The 17,318-nt window shown below is 40.5% G+C and overlaps 1 protein-coding gene across 2 annotated transcripts; it reads left to right on the forward strand.

The window, feature by feature from the left end:
• Positions 1-16,033, forward strand: sv2ba (synaptic vesicle glycoprotein 2Ba). Of its 2 annotated transcripts, XM_067495076.1 has the most exons (13): positions 1-140; positions 3,219-3,904; positions 7,936-8,116; positions 10,628-10,779; positions 11,256-11,389; positions 11,895-11,984; positions 12,671-12,784; positions 12,917-13,005; positions 13,595-13,759; positions 13,860-13,993; positions 14,086-14,286; positions 14,374-14,533; positions 14,746-16,033. In XM_067495076.1, the coding sequence occupies exons 2-13, from the start codon at positions 3,427-3,429 to the stop codon at positions 14,927-14,929; spliced, it is 2,082 nt and encodes a 693-aa protein (XP_067351177.1). In that variant the 5' UTR covers positions 1-140; positions 3,219-3,426; the 3' UTR covers positions 14,930-16,033. The 2 variants fall into 2 exon arrangements, with proteins under 2 accessions (XP_067351177.1, XP_067351178.1); XM_067495077.1 differs by lacking the exons at positions 1-140; positions 3,219-3,904; positions 7,936-8,116; positions 11,256-11,389 and having other exon boundaries at positions 10,638-10,779.
• The last annotated feature ends 1,285 nt before the right edge of the window (positions 16,034-17,318 follow it).

Below are 17,318 nucleotides of genomic sequence, written 5' to 3' on the forward strand. Positions count from 1 at the left end.
AGCACATCGTTAGGATAAACTGACATGTAGGCTCTGGACATTTTGAAAATGCTACTTGGGCTTTGCCGATTTTTTTATTCATCCTTGTTTCGTTTCATGTTTGTTTTTGTCATTTTTAAATTAAGGGAATGACAACTCTGGTAAGAAACTGATTTTTTTTTTTTATGTTTGCTGTTTTGTGTTATTCAATAGTTCCGTTAGACAAATTAGTGAGGAAGTGAACAATAGATTAGATGTCAAAAACTCCCAGCAGTGCCATTACCATTACTTTTATGTGTTACAACAACATCAACATGGAGCAACAGTTCTTTTTCAGGCATCAATGTTAGTACAAATCAAGGAAATTCCATTTACCTACATAGCACGTCAACCATGTAGTTCATTTATGTACAACTACATATGTTTAGATTTCTGGCTGTACATAATTTACCGTTTGTCTTTTTTAAGTCAAAGTGGATTTATAAAGATTGGTAGGAACATTGTCTATTAAATCTGCAATGTCAATGATTACAAATTACTCAAAGTGGCATTTTTATTTAAAGGTATCATTATTTAACAACATAAGCAGCATATACTTATAAGGAATCATAGCTCTTACTTCATAACTGACCTATAGTGACGCTATTGTACGTAAATAAATGTCTCTAACAGGTCGTTCCCACAAGCCCACTCACGGTTGTCCTTTGACCTCTCAAGGTCACACAGGAGCCGGGATCTATGCAGTATTCACTCAGAAAAATTAGGTCACACGACGTTTTGGTATTTGTAAGGCTAAAACATTTCCTCTCCTCTCCCCACCAAAAAGTTCATGTTTGAGTGCAAACTTTACATTAAATCCCCATAAAACTGTGCATCGTTTGATGGGCCCAGACTGCATGTGTATCTGCGCGTGAAGACAGTGGAGAACATTTCACAAACCCTCAGTAACTACTAATAAGGTGCCAATGTGGTTGTACTGGGAAGCTTGAATTAAATATAAGAACTCCATTAAACTGCTGACCACAGAGCGGCTCTTTTGTTGTATCCACTGCCTGTGTGTATGAGTGTGTGAACCGTGGTTCTTCCATTATAACTGCATTAATATATAACTGCACACCAGTGTATAGTTCTCTACAGCTCTCTGCAGAACAAGCTTCACACGCTGATGAAGTGAGGAGCTAATAAATGATCTGAACAGTAAAAGGTCACTTGTGAAATTGAAATTTGACGTGTGTGTGTGCGTGTGTGTGTGTGCGTGGATGTGTTGATACATTCATAAACACACACAGAGATCAAGTGGGAGTGGGAGGGAGACAGAGGGGAAATTAGTGAGTATAGCCAGCTGTTACGTAAACGCCAGCTGTGTGAGCGAAGAAGCTGCAACAGACTGATGAAAGTAACTCTGCTTCCCCCGACCGGCCTGAGCATCCATCCTCTCTTTTCTCTCCTGGATTGTTCTCACATTGCTGAAGGAAGCAACAAATGAAAACAAACAAAGAAAAATCACACCGCAATGCTGTAATTCTCATTAAACAAACAAACTGTCGCATACATATGTTTGAACATTGATGGTAGGATTTAAAAATACCCAAGAGCAGCGAATACATTTCAGGGCTTCAATCCACGATCAGTAATCGTGGTCACTCTGAAGGCACCTCTGTGATTTCCGTGCTGAAAGAGTAATGTGAGGCAAAAGGGACAAAATGAAAAAAATCTACAGTCTTAATCTGGATTAAATTATAGTGTTCGTCATTCTGCCTCTAAACCAGAACAAACCAAACTAAACCAACCATTGTTAGACAATATGACTGTGAGTGTTTCTGGTTTGAACAAGTAATGTCGTCAGTGACGAACATAAAAATATTGACAAATCAACTCATTAGATGTTGTAATTAGGATACTACTGGACTTACTCTGCAAAGTTTACTCAAAAGAAAATACAGGTTTTTACATCAAAATATGCAAGACAAACACAAAACCTTTAGCTTGTTCGAAAGAAACAGGTCACAAATCCTACTGGGTGTCATGATTCAACAGTTTTCATGCACTTTTTTTTTGTTTGTATGTTGAGATTCTATGATTGGTCAGCCATGTGTTCAAATGGTGAAACAGTGTGACACAGTGACAGTCAGTAGTGAGCCAAGCAGAAACAGAGAAAAAAAAGAAGCAAGCCTTAAATGGTTTGGTGTGACTGGTAGTTTATGAGATTGTGGTGTAACTGTCATTACTGTTACTGTCTTCTTGTACTAATATTACTACGGTTATAGCATTTACCATTTTATTTCATTACCACATACTATCATTTTGTATATTAATGGTGGACATAGCTGGCTAGCTTTAAAGGTATTGCCAATGTGAATTTGAGCAGAGTTTAGAGTATTGCAAACCAGATTTGGGCCAGATCAGGAACATGAAGGTTGAATCAAGACTTGTGTTAATTAACAGTTTAATTAAAAGTGTGACTTTAAAATTGTTGAAGTTGTGCGCTGTGTTTGGAATTCACCCTGGCATGCTCGGTTGTGTGACATAAAACGTTTCTACAATGAGTCGTCATTTGTTATCTCTAAATTACAGAGGAACCAGCTGCAGGCTAGGAAGAGCTTAATGTTTTGCAAGAAAATGTGTCTGACTTCACTGTGCCAGTCATGTCAGTTATGCTTGTGACAGCCAGAACAATTCTGAAAATCCAGTGTAATTTGTGTCATTGTGTCCCTATTGATGCTTCTGGCCTGTGCTCACTATGAAAATCACCACTGATCCGAATGTGTCATCACTACAGCGGTGCTATGTGACGGATCAAAATGGCGTCAGAGCATTCGAGCAGGGAGGTGATGAGATTATCTGCTTGTGTGGAAAGACAAGCAGCCGGGGATTCTGGGAGAAACTGGGAGTCCCGAACTCCCTCCCATTTCTGATTAATAATTTGGTCTTAGTTAAACCTTAAATCTTTACAAACAATAAATGACTCAAATTTAGGGGGGAAAGGGAATGAAAGCAGACTAAAGTGAGAAAAAGTCATGCAAAAAAAAAGCAATATTAAAAACAATAAGAGCATTTCTTGCCCTTCTATAATTACATGGAAATGTCAAAGCCTGCTTAAAGACTTTTATCTACCCTGTTTGGGACTCTGCTGTGGTGATGGTCAATAGTTACTATGTGTCCTTAAAATCCTTAATATCAATATATTGAGAAGATTTCTCTCACTGTCAGTGTAACTTGGTTTGTAATATGTGTTTTAGGTTCAGCATGCAGCACTGTGCAAGACAAACAATTCAACAGAACTGCTGAGGCCTTAAAACTAAGACCTAGACTCTTACTTCGGAAAACCTGCAGTTTCCTTTGACCTCTGCAGCACTGAGAGCAACTTAGAACGTCCTGGGGAGGATTATGCCATTATAGCTGACAACTTGAGCTTCTTCAGTGTACGACAGCCAAGAGGCAGGAACCATGGACGACCCCTATCGGAACAATGTGAACCAGCAGATGACAGAGCCTGGAGAGTACACCTACCATCAGGATGGTAGAGGCAACGATGGCTACCCTTACCAGACTGACTACCCTCCACAGGACGAGGATGCTGCTAGCGATGCCACTGAAGGGGCAGATGAGGATGATCAGATGTATGAGGGGGAGTACCAGGGCATCCCCCACCCAGACGAGATCAAGGAGGCCAGAAGGGCAGCTCGGATGGAGGCTAGGAGGAAAGCCCGTCTGGCTGCCCAGCAGGGGGAAGAGGAGGAAAACCTGCCAGAGCAGTACGAAGCCATCATGGAGGACTGCGGGCATGGGCGCTTCCAGTGGATGCTGTTCTTCGTGTTGGGCTTGGCTCTAATGGCTGACGGAGTGGACGGCTTCGTGGTGGGATTCGTCCTACCCAGTGCTGAGAAGGACATGTGCATATCCAATGCTGACAAAGGCTTGTTGGGTAAGTGACAGTAAAGGGAGGGAACACGTATGTGGAGAAACTTTCATAGTTTTTTCTGTGTTGCCAGTTTCTCTGTTGTGATCTCAACATTAACTTTTCAAAGTGTCACCATGGCTTCTGTTTATGGTAAAGCACAAGGTTGTAATCAGTCTAAGACGATTAACGCTAAAATGTGCAACATGCATGAACAGCAGAATGTAGAATGAAACAAATTTCAGAGGAAACCACACTACAGTTGCTCAGAAATGTGACTATGGACCACCTAATATTGTCATCCTTGGACACATGTATTTATCCTAAAAACATCTACAGCCTTTTGGAAACCTACAAAACTAGCTAATTACAATCATCGTTCAGCGAGTTCCGATCTTAACCCAGAGAGGAAGAACTCATCGGTGAAGCAATCTGTTGTTGTGCTTGGTTGGAACAAAATGCTCCATATGTTTGGCTTTTAATAACACATGGTTGCAGACCAGTGTATCACACAGAAATACCTCCCAGCTACTAGGACAAATTAAGGAAAAAAGCTGGCATTCTTTCAGGCAAAGGCAAAATTAAAGACCATACCAAGCCGTGTGTGTCCTAATAGAGCATGAGGCCACCGTGAGCCACCACATTAGCTTCACTTTGTCTTAGCATTAGTATGGAAGTGTCTGGAGGTTACTTGAGGGCTGCCACACCACATGTTAATTATTTCATTATGGCAGGACTAGATACAGAAATACACGGTTGCTCATTTGTCTCTTTGATTACTATCTGCTGGCTTCATATGCTTCAAAATACCACACACGCACACACACACACACAAACACAGACATTTGTATTCAGCATAGACCCAATTTACAGGGAGATCTTTTGTTTACTTTGAATACCCTAAAAATGTCTGTTCCTCAGTTTCAGTGTGGACAGCTAAACTGCAAATTAAAGCCTCCCACCTTATTTCCTAGGCCTTGTGTATAGCCAGGTTATGTGGCAGATTGCACATCGCTCATTCCATCTTAACAACAGGCTCCTAGGATGAAGCATTGCGAGAGATTGATGAGGAACCCAGTGGTGATTGTATTCAGTGTGTGTTCCCAGGCTAATATGGAGCATGTTGCAGCAGTCAGAGAGCCCGGCGGCCTGCAGTGCCCGGTGCAGAGCTGTCAGATACGCTTCAGGCCTCTGACAGGCTGTGGTAGCAGGAGGAAGGCCTGGCGAAAATGAAATCACAGCGTCTGTTAGTGCAGAGCAAGAGGGGAGCACTGATCATTGGCTGAGAATATGAAGCAGGTCTGCAGAATGATTCTGTTTGATTCACACTCATGCTCTGTTCACCCGATACTCAGGAGCAGAGATACGTGTAATTTTAATCTTAGTGCTGGACAGCAGATGGCCTCTGGAACGTTTTGTCAAAAAGAGGAGGATGATTGATTCACTCGCTATATGTTCAATAATGAGGTAATTGTTTAATCCATAAAGTGGAAATAGAAGAGGCTTATTACGGGAGACACAATGCTGGAGACAAAGAACAGAAAGTTCTGGCAGGTTGTAAATCCCTGGTTTGATGTGGTTGCAGAAATTTCACCAACAACTAAGGAAATTGCAAAACTTTCAATGCATTTCTTGAATAAAACTGGAATCGAAACTTTAAAAAAGTTTTGCGTATATTATTATATAGTTTTATGACACCTGGCTCCTGCTGTTAAATGGTAATGCAGATTTGTTTTTCTCACTGTGAAAGTTTTGCATTGCGGCTGTCAGAAATCAATCAAAAAAGATATCTAGGTCTGTGTTTCCTTTTTCCTTCTGATGAAACTCTACTTTTTATTCAAGAATAGATTCACTGCTCATGAAAAATTATCTAATTTTACCCATTCACTCCAAATATTTTGGGAGATAAAATGTAAAATGCGTCACTTCCTGTAGCTTCTTTTTTCCTTCATTGTTGTTTTGCTAATTTTGCTACTAGGTCGTTTTCATTTCCTAAATGGTCGGACCATTAAAACTTAATAAATGTCTAAGCTACTGAGAAATGGATAAATCACTGATAAAACAAAAAGGACATCTATAGCACTGTCCAAAGAAAAGTAATGACCCATATTAACAAGTAGGGACTAAACTTTTTTCATTTATTAAACTCAAATTTCGGGAACAAATTTGTTTCCACAAGAATTTTATTTTCAGAGCTACTGTAGTAGTGCAGTAGCTATGTAAAAGTAAGCATCAGGTCAAATAAGGGGGGCTGGTGCCTCAGTGGTAGAGCAAAAACTCACGGCAAACCAACGCGTGGAACACAGTCTCCTGTGACGACCCCTGAAGGGACAAGCCGAAAGCCATTGATCAAGCATCAGGTCAAATGTGTTGGACATATCCTGCATGTCATCTTAGTTCAATAGCTATGAAACAATAACAGCTGGGTCTAAATATGAACGTAAGGAGAAACATTCTTTGTAGGAACTAGTATTTGCAACCTGTTTTAATTTAGAGATGTTTAAAAACTCCACCTAAATAAACACGTTAGCAGAAGTGGAACCAGTCTCAAGGCTGCCAACTGTAACATTATTAATTTTTAAATCACAAGGGTTTATTTTGATTAGGGTTAGCATTTCTTTGGTCACCACATGTGGACAATAGACATTTTCTGGTATTTTTATCTTTCTTCAAACATGCTAAATGCATTAGTGGTTCTTGATTGTGCAAAGAAAAAAATTCAAATGCATTACTTCTCCTTTTTTATTTCAGCGACTTCCTGTGCTTAGGAACACTTGGGCAGGCAGAAAGAAGCCTGTTGCTGCAGGTGTTGATCCTAGGCCTCCATCACAAGCCCATCCTACCTACCTACTACCTGTACAAGGCTGGCACATTGGTTAATATCTTGGCCCAACTGAACAACATACTGTGTTTCATGTCAGCCCTCGCTCTTTGTCCCCCAGTGGTCTGAGCAGTCTCTTGTTGATTGAGTTAGGGATGCGCAATTTGGCATGTGGACCACAGGGGCATTTGGATAGTCTAGTAATCCACAAGAAAGGTGCACACTATGGCTCCACGTGCCTTTAAGCTGCTTAGCCCCACTGTAATTAGGGCTGTGTAGTAAAAACACAGAGCAGGCAGGAGGTATGGGCCTCAGCAATCCTGTGAACTACACTGAGGAATGGATGCTCAGTGTTGTAGGTTTGAGTCCTGACAGCAGGGGAGACTATATTAGACTATATTAGTCTCCCCAGAGACATAAAAAGGAAGTAATCTATATCTATGTAGATTAGATTAGATATAGATTACAATTAGACTATAATCTAATTGTAATATTTATTATCTGCTTGGCACAGTAATGACCAGCACAGTTCACTGTTAAGGGCTGTTGCTTTACATCTAAAAGAGACATGAGACTAGACCACCTGCTTAGTGCACATTGGCATAGACCCCAGACGACTGTGAGAACCTGCAGGTAGCATGGGAAAGAAATTGAATACTGCAGTGATACAACGTGTAATCAAAGTAACAACAAAAAGCTGAAAAGGGACATTCTGGCAACAGCAGTCACATCTGAACAAAGCCAAAAGCAGGTAGCAATAAGCGATGGTAGTGGTGAAGTGAAGTCCTCCTGACGCCTCAAAATCACTGTGGCCTTTATTTCTCATTCAGCTTTTCTGAGAATGTCATTGTAAGTCTAGTTGCGTTTTTCCTGGAACGTCATTCTGAATAATCAGAATGGTTGATCAGAACGCATGATGTTGATTGGAGGCAGCACATAGAATTACGGCATAAAGTGTGATGATTTGTTTGTTGCAATGTTCATAAAAGGGTAAAGGGAGACACCCTGTGGAGATTAGGGGTCTTGCACTTGTTTTTTTGGAAATTGTTGAACTTCCAGTATCACTCATTTCAGTGACATTTGTGTGTTTGCAGGTTTATGATAATGTGCGACTCTGTAGAGCATTTTTTTCAGTGCGATCAAACGTGCATTACAGGACTAAAACACATCTGTATTATATGTGTACCAGGTCAAAGACCTCTGAGTGAGTCACGGCTTGTTGTTTGTGTATTTACAGGTCTGCTGGTGTACGTGGCTATGTTGGTGGGGGCGTTGGTGTGGGGTGGGCTGTGTGATAAGTTGGGAAGGCGGAAGTGTTTGATCTACGTCCTGAGCATCGACCTGGTCTTCTCCTTCCTGTCCTGCTTCGCTCAGGGCTATGGCTTCTTCCTCTTCTTCAGGTTCTGCTCGGGCTTTGGGTGAGACACATTTCCATTTACACTCACGTTCCCATTTCCATTTGCAGTCCTTGCTTCAACTAAAGTCATTTTGACAAGCATTTTGTAATGACTGACCTTTTCCATACGGAATCCTTTTAGTAGTCTGCAAATAACTTTTTTGAATATTTTCATATAACATATTTCACATTTGTTCCAAAATAAGATGCCTGATATTTAAACAAGATGAATAGTAGTTTGCATTTTAATTCAAAGAGATCACAGTGCTTTAACAACAACATGGTGGCAGAGACGACATAACTCACACAAACAAGTTTGTTTAAACTCCTCATTAATGGAACACATTTACATTTTACAGTCTATTTTCTTTTTGAGGCTGACATTTTTATTTGCAGTTATGCTAAAATAAGTCCTGACTCATCACAGGTAATAACTACATGATATACGGGAACAAACAAAATAAGATTGCTTTTGCGAAATAAGAGACAGCACTTAAAGGGATGCAGCCTGTCAAGTTGCCCAGTGCCTCATGTCTAGATGAAGGCTTGCTGCTTTGAAAGACTACTGTAAATTAAACATCTATTCAGGGTCTCCTTTGAAAAAGATGTTGGGATCTAACAGATAAAAAAAAAAGACAATATACTGTAGGACATTTCAGGTTGTTCATTCTCCTACTGGGAAACCAGGTTATTGTTTGGGTCTCACTGGAAGGTTTAATGTCACTTTCTCTAAAAGTATACAATCAAATTAATGCCACTGCTATATGAGGACGTTCTTGTAGTTGTTCTAGTTTGGTGTGGTCTGCAGGATGGATCTGAGATGATAACATGCAGCAGGTATAGCATGCTGTTGTGTGCACCATGTTGGCACGCACCACCATACCACTACACACAGTTACCAAAAAGTCAAAGACACAATAGCTGTACATTGCACTATAGGAGAAATCTGCTTATTTACTTAAACAAAGCAATTCTGCATTATACTAATTAAAACAAGTGACAACAAGTGCTCTTTGCTTGTGTTTGATTTTTATTGCTTGATTCTTGCTGCCACCAGCAACTCGGGGTGAAGCTTTTTGCTGTGCGCAGATAGATTTTGCAACTTTAAAGACAATTTTCTTTTGATAATGACGGCAGCTTGAGTGTATCCAGACTTTCAATATTGATGCTTGAGCTTTTTTGCTATGCCCAAAAACACAAGGTCACCAGAATAAAGCATTCAGCTGTTGCTTTTGCACAGTGATAATGAGCCCCATGTTAGTCATTAACATGCACATCTGCTGAACAATTGTGCCCCTTCTGCTGGCTTTACAGAACACAAAGAGCCGGGCAGACTCCAAACGCTAGCGTAAGAAGATTGTCCATCATCATAAAAACAGAGAAATCCGCTAAAGTGCCAGTGACTCAGTGTTTAACGTACTGTATTGGTATTGCTGAGTTTTTCAGCTGATGGACTCCTGAACTGGCCACTGGCCCAGGGGCCCGACAGGGGCCAGAGGCTTTTGTATAAAGTGAGCATTCATTTTTCTTGTTTGGAAGTCACAAAGTGACCACAAAGAGACAAAATACAACAGAACAACAGAAACAGACACAGAAATACAAGAAAATTACATAATAGCCTGATTTGCAGTCCTTTTGTGTCCCTCTGTTCAGTCCAGGGTCTCAACGAACCCACTGAATGTACATTATTGTTATGTTAGGTTTAGGGTTAAGTTTGCATCCTCTTCAGTGCCATTCCAGTGTAAGGGAGACTGCCCCATCAGCAGGCTTCAAACATTAAACTTCCAATCTCATAATATCAACCATTTTTAGGTCAAAACATTATTTCAACGTATTCCCAAATTGGTCAGTCCTCTTCAAACAATCAACAGACTATTCATGTTCAGTTTTTGTGTTTATGTGAGAATGAGTCATTCATCCATCCATTGTCTGTAACCACGTATCCTGTTCCAGGATGTGGCGGGCTAGAGCCTGTCCCACCTTTTCCTAGGGCGAGCGGCAGCATGTTAACCTTACATGCATGTCCTTAGACTGTGGGAGAAAACCCACACAAGCACAGGGAAAACATGCAAACTCTAGGCAGAAGGACCATAGCCAGCAGGTGGATTCAAACCTGAGAGGCAGCAGTATTAATCACTCCACCACTGTGCTGCCCGCAAATGAGTCAGGTCACTAATTTACACAAAAGGGTTGTTAATTGTTTGGATAGGAGGTTAAAAGCATCCACAATCAAATCTATCCAGATTATCCAGAGTGACTGTGTCTGTGTAATGCTTTCAATTTCATGTTTAGGTACTTTACTGACAAAGTTTTGAGCTCCTCTATGATACCACCAGTTTGGATTAAAAAATATCTGTGTGACATGGTGACCCCCTTGCATAGAGGCCAAAAGAAGAATATAGTTAAATTCCTGGAACAGATAGACTGATAGACAAAAGCTCAAATGGCAGAGACCCCAGCATATTCTCTTTAAATCCTCAAAGATGCTAATATTTTAAAAAGTCAGAACGATATCTTGTAACTCCTCCTCCAGAATTGGTGGCTCCATCCCAATAGTCTACACCTACTTCACTGAGTTTCTTCAGATGGATAAACGTGGAGAACATCTGAGCTGGCTCTGCATGTTCTGGATGCTGGGTGGCCTGTACGCCTCCTTCACCGCCTGGGGAATCATCCCTCACTATGGTAACACACACACACACAAACACACACACACACACATTCAGTACATAGATGCCTACATTCAGAAAAGCGATTTCATTTGCTGTTTAATTAACATTTAATTGAAATTCAAATCACTGCAGGAGTGCTTTATTTGAAAAGTAGGACTCTTTTCAGCTGGTTGTGGCTTAATTTCTTGACTCCTCTTTGAGCTTGCTAATAGGCCTCATCTTGAGAAGTTATCTCAGCAATTATGTGCTAAATATGAATAATTCCCATTAAAATAACAAGATCTTGACAGCATCCATTTCATGAGACTCCAAAACAAACCCACATTTCACTGTGTGTCGCCTGCCAACTTTTTAATCAATGCAACATTTTAAATGCACTGTGTTTGTGTTTTGTCGCACTACACTAATTCTGTGAGTTGGACATTAGCATGTGCCAGAAGGACGGGTTCTTGGAATATGAAATTGTTCTTTATTGGATGGTTTGTCTAGGCTGGGGTTTCGCCATTGGCACAGAGTTCCAGATCCACAGCTGGAGGGTGTTTATTCTAGTGTGTCTCTTCCCCGCGCTGGCCGCGCTCATCGGCATCATCTTCATGCCAGAGAGCCCACGTTTCCTGCTGGAGGTCAGATATTAGGACCAACATACAGTAACCAAATGAAACACCCTCAGATTTAAAACTAGTAGACAAATACTTGTTATGTTGTGATTGGTTAAAAAAGTGTTGAGTCATCAGCCACTGCAGCAACATCTCACTGCCGTGGAAAGGTAACAAAGGGTCGCTAAAGAATCACCCGACACCACCCAGCCCTGTTTCTCATCAAGACATTGTCAGACCTATAACCACATGTGGTATTGTATATGTGTGTTACTGCTCCAACATGTTTATATCACACACACCCAAATAATCACACATTGCCCCCTCTGATTGGAAATAGACCTCATGGGAACTGCATATCTGGCTACAGTGTAAGTGGGAAAGTTTCAAAAGGTCAAACAGATAAAAATAATTATCCTTGTACAATTTTAATACAACATACAAAAAACTGCTCAGTGGATGTGCAGATATTTATAGATATGTTTGTAAATTATTGTGTGTGTGTTTGTGTGTGTGTGTGTGTATCTTTCAGAATGCGAGACACGATGAGGCGTGGATGATCCTGCGAAGAGTTCATGACACCAACTGGAAGGCAAAGGGGGAGCCAGAGAGAGTCTTCACTGTAAGCCTCTCTACGGATGAGGAAGAGTCAAAACACCAGCACACACAGCGTTTTCTGTGACGAACAGTACAGGCCTGACAGCATATGCTGTATTTTGACGCATCATTTCAGGAACGTAACAAATAGCATAAATTTCACACAATGACAGTAAGTGAGAAACCAGAACAGAGGAGCTCACATGGTGCTGGTGTAAACACAACAGCTTTTCATTTAGTATTTCTGGTCCAGAATCTGGATATCATTGATGGAAAGTCTTATTTTATAGAGTAAAGGTCACAAATAGAACTACACATACATTTTGTGTGTGTATGGTAATCATTTATCCCACGGTGAGCTGAGAGGAGTTAGTCTCAAAACTTATCTGGGCAATGCTGATACATAATGTTTGACTATATCAAATACTACAAAATACACTAAAAAAATACCACATCTATAAAAAAGAATTTGAGTAGAAAATTAGTGCAGTGGATAAATATCTTCTCATGCTTATGGAATACAATATTTACATATCAGCCACAACATTAAATCCACCCGGTGATTAATGTTGTGGCTGATTGGTGTAGAGCGAGAAAGTTACCTACAAGTGGGCAAGTGCATTAACATTCCCTCTATGCGAGTACAAATAATCAACCATAATGTGCAGGATAATCTTGATTATATGTTCCCACCCCTTTCTCTCTATGAAGGTGACCTGCATTAAGACGCCACAGACACAGGAAGACGAGTTCATAGAGATCCAGAGTGAAACTGGCACCGCCTTCCAGCGCTGGACCGTCAGACATGTGACCATGCTGCAACAGGTCTGGCAAGAACTCCTGCACTAAAGTCCAGTGAAAACTGTCACTTTGCTTCTCTCAACCGAAGCATGAAAAAAGTCTTTTTGTTTGCTTTCATGCATAATAGACCTCTGTTTCTGTCTGTCTGTCTTTCAGGTGATGGCTAACTTGATGTCATTATCGGCTCCAGAGCTCCGACTGCAAGGCCTCTTTCTAGTCATTGTCTGGTTCTGTTTAGCCTTCAGGTAGAAATACGACATTTACAATGAACCGCATAGATATTAGGGAATAAAAAATGATGGTACAATGCACATGTGCTCTTTGGCTAGATTTATATTCAATTTATGCCCTTTTGGAATATTATAAATAAATATGCCTTACAACTGAAAAGAAAAGTTCACTAATAAATTGAATAATTCATTTTTATAACCCTTTCATTCATTTGAAGAATTCATGAGCAAAATTAATAAATCCCAGAATGGCTGAAGAGGGGCTTTTTTAACTTTCTATGATTATTGAAAGTGTTGGTAATTAATAGTTGCAAGTTGCATGCTTACAGTTTTGTAAAATAATACAATCAATGTTTTTTATAATAAGAAAATGAGGCAATTCTAAATAAATAATTTTACCAAGTCCAGACCTGCAACATGGACTGATCATAGGTAATATGATCATGATGATGACAATGGTTCAAATATTTAAGAATTTTGTAATATAAAAAAATCATATAGTTACAAACTTAAAGGCGAATATGTTCTACACCAGTAATTTTGCTTTGCGCAGGTGACTTTTGGATTCAAGTGTTCTGATTTTGTATGTCTCCATGTGTGCCAGCTACCATGGTCTGGGAGTGTGGTTCCCCGACATGATCAAGTACATGCAGTATGAGGAATATGAGTCCAAGGTCCGAGTGTTCCACCGAGAACGGGTGGAGCGTTTCCACTTCAACTTCTCTCTGGTCAACCAGGTCCACCAAGAGGGAGAATACATTCACGACAAGTTGGTTTCCTCAACACTCTACGGTCACGACGTTTGTCTGTTTCTCTTTAAAAATTAGTTTTTAACAACTGTTTAATGTTAATTGTTCCCTTCTATTCAGGTTTGCAAACATCGAGATTAAATCTGTGAAGTTTGAGGATTCTCTGTTTGAGAATTGCTACTTTGAGGATGTCAGTTCAACCAACACCTTCTTTGAGAATTGTACCATAAAAAACACGGTCTTCTACAACACAGGTACCTCAGAGTTCGCAATACATGACTGTATTATGTTGGTAGTACGTTAAACCTGCTGGAACATAATGACCCATAACTCGTGTTCTCCCCAGACCTCTGGCAAGAAAAGTTTAAAGAGTGTCGAATGGAGAACACCACCTTCCTCCACCCAAAGAAAGGCTGCCATCTGAATTTCAAGGAGGAGAATGATATCGTCATTTACATGGTCAGCTTCCTTGGCAGCCTGGCTGTGTTGCCCGGTAACATCATTTCAGCCTTGTTTATGGACAAGATAGGACGGATCCGAATAATAGGTGAGTTCAGCAGAAAGTGTCAGTGGAAGTAAAATAACCTGGTGCGGATGTGAGTCACGTTCAGTTTGTCGTCTTCTTTATTTCCAGGTGGATCTATGCTGGTGTCATCTGCCTGTACTTTCCTGCTGCTGTTAAGTTTCAGTCAAGGAGCTGTAATATGTTGGCAGTGTCTCTTCTATGGGGTCAGCGTGGCGGCTTGGAACGGACTAGAGGTCATTTCTGTGGAACTCTACCCTTCCTCTAAAAGGTACAGGTCAACTCTAGGCCCCTGGGAAGCACTTGACTCTGTCGTAACCTTCACCACACTCCATCTGTGCTCATACCCTGCAAGGTCTAGTCCAAGTTTGCACTTACTTGAGGGCCAATTAAATCTCTCCCCTTACAGGGACAGCAGGACAAAAAGACATCACCATGTGGAAAAGCATCTAATTATTTCTTTGTCTCTCTCTCTCTCTACAGGGGCACAGCATTTGGTGTCCTGAATGGCATCTGTAAGCTTGCAGCCATCATTGCCAGCTTCATCTTTGCAGCTTTCATCGGCATTACTAAGATCATCCCCATCTTGATGGCCTTTGCCGCCCTCGCCTGTGGGGGTCTGGTGGCTCTCAAGCTGCCTGAAACCCGGGAGAAAATCCTGTCTTGAAAAGCCAAACTCCTGCAGCCTCCAGCCTCTCGAACACAGTGTATCTAAGAGGAGAGCTTCTCGGAAAAGCATCAACTTAAAGCGAAACGGAAAGACAGGGAAGAAAGAACCTGTCTGGTTGCCTCCACAACTCCGTGGTTGCTTTCTGTTCACTCTGTAAGCTCCTCAGACTGCTCAGCTTTTCTTCACCATCACATGGAACTAGTGTTTTTTTTCTTTTTCATCATTTACTGCTCCTTGTCTATTAAACCCACCCCACCCCCACCCCAACCCCCCCTGCTTCGTTTGAGGTTTGTGTAAAAGAAAGATTAAGATGAGATGAAAATGTGGCTGTATTTGAAAGGTGATGTAGTTCATGTTGCCAGGTTGTGCTTTGATTTCACTCCGTAAAAAACCAAAAGGAAGGAAAGACAAAGGACTTGTAGTCATAACTTGAATTGAATTTAAATCCTGTTGTATTACTGCAGAGGCACAACAGCAATATTACTGCTGGTGTTGTTGTCCGGTATGTGTTTTTTTCTGCACTGTCCCGTGGTGTCCATAGTCTTAGTTTGCATATTATTGCTTGCTTTGTTCTCCGTAGATATAAACTTGGATTGAGAATTTTATTACATGTAGGAGGTATTTTTAAAATTAAATACGCCTTGTAATAATTCCCACCTGATCTAAGCTGACTGGATTCTCCTCCTGTTTGTCGTCTTGTCCTCGACTCTTGTCCTTAACTGTAGAGCTATGTTCTGTAGGTGGTGATAACTTAGAGTTTTATTTGTCACTTCTTGCCATGACAAAGTGTGTGGAATTGTACTGTTTATTTATTTGTTTTTTCATCTTTTTTCTAAAAAAAAAAGGATGATATAAAACTGTGACATTAGATGTTTTGATATGATGCTCTCATTTTAACACTGATGAAGAACTGTTTTACAAAACTTTCAAGTGTGTGTGCATGTGTGTGTGTGTGTTGTTGTTGATGTTTTTCACACGCCTGTGAATTCATTCAAGCACAATAGTACTCATACCGTATTTGTTGTACATATTGTAGACCTGTGTGTATTAGTTGTAAAATAGTAGCTCCATCATGACTTGAATAAAGCTGAGGGCTCATGATCCAGTGTCCTGGTTAATAAGAACAGCCTACGTGCACAAGGTGTAATGGAAACATAAAACAAACGATAAAGTTTGAATGTAGGAGATAAACCACATATACACCTGTCTGAATACACCATGTAGCTTATTACTAACTCATTAAATGTGGATTTAATAATCTGTTCAGAAAATGTAGTGGAAATATGCATGCAGGGTTATTTAGCGGCCGATTTCGGCAAAGTATGTTTTCCTTTTAGACAGTGTGAGGCTGGCAGCTTTTAATTCAGTGTTTCACACTAAGACAAGTAAAAATATGAAAAGATGGATGAAGAGAGCATGTCATAATAACAGTGTGGTCCTCGAGGTAGGTTAAGAAGCCAGTGCTCTCTTAAAGAAAAGCTACACGGCTGAAACACTCATTTATTTAGAAAAATATTTACAAAATTTCAGATTAAAAGAATAAAATTACATAATTGCTAGTTTTTTGTTTTGTGATGGATTTATCAATCTGTGCATTATCTATATCAATTAGTAGTAGTACATTACTGTATATAGCACTTTTAATAAAGTGAATGCAGGGGGCAAACTGGACAGGTCACCAGTCCCACCAGACCCAACTCTCTAGAAACCTGTCATATATTTATATTATAACAGTGCATGGAAACCCAACATATTTCTCCCCATGTCAGTGGCAGCTGTGTGTTGTCGGGGGGTTTGGGACTTGTAAAAACATGGCAGCATACAAGTGTGAGCAAGTGCCAGCAGTAGGAGTATGTGTTTACTCTGGCAGGGGTGTGAAAGACGAATTCTGCTGATGTGTCCACCAGGTTTATCAGGATGTCAGACTGCAAGCGGCAGTCAATGTTTTTTGGGGAAATACAAATTTTATCTTGTCTTATTTCAGAGAGAGTGAGATTTAGCTGGTCTGTGTTGATAATGCTTAATGTATAATGCCTTCATTTTTCTGAAATATTACCATTATTCCGTTTTCCTCCATGGAGACAGTCACTGTGAACTTCTTACATGTCGTGCCTCAGTCTCTTAAATTTACTGTCCACCTCTGGCTGACCCCTCCAGTTCCAGCAAGGTTTCACACCTAGGGTGCAAAATGTATCCCCTTCACCTGCCACCTCATCCACGGACACACACATACACACACACACACACACACACGCACGCAAACACACACACACACACATACCATACATATTTCTAATCAATTAAAATATTATTGTGAATTTTGTTTTTTTAGCCTGGGTGCTGAATTCAATCCCCACTCAGCAGAGTTTATATTAAGGTTTATTTG

This window comes from Channa argus, chromosome 2, assembly GCF_033026475.1.
Source record: "Channa argus isolate prfri chromosome 2, Channa argus male v1.0, whole genome shotgun sequence".
Classification (NCBI taxonomy): Eukaryota; Metazoa; Chordata; class Actinopteri; order Anabantiformes; family Channidae; genus Channa; species Channa argus.

Excerpts from the sequence above, each read along its gene's own strand:
- sv2ba (XM_067495076.1), top strand. The coding sequence starts at position 3,427 with ATGGACGACCCCTATCGGAACAATGTGAACCAGCAGATGACAGAGCCT. Across the intron at positions 11,390-11,894 it reads GCCCACGTTTCCTGCTGGAG|AATGCGAGACACGATGAGGC; the intron begins GTCAGATATTAG and ends TGTATCTTTCAG. Across the intron at positions 13,994-14,085 it reads CACGGTCTTCTACAACACAG|ACCTCTGGCAAGAAAAGTTT; the intron begins GTACCTCAGAGT and ends TGTTCTCCCCAG.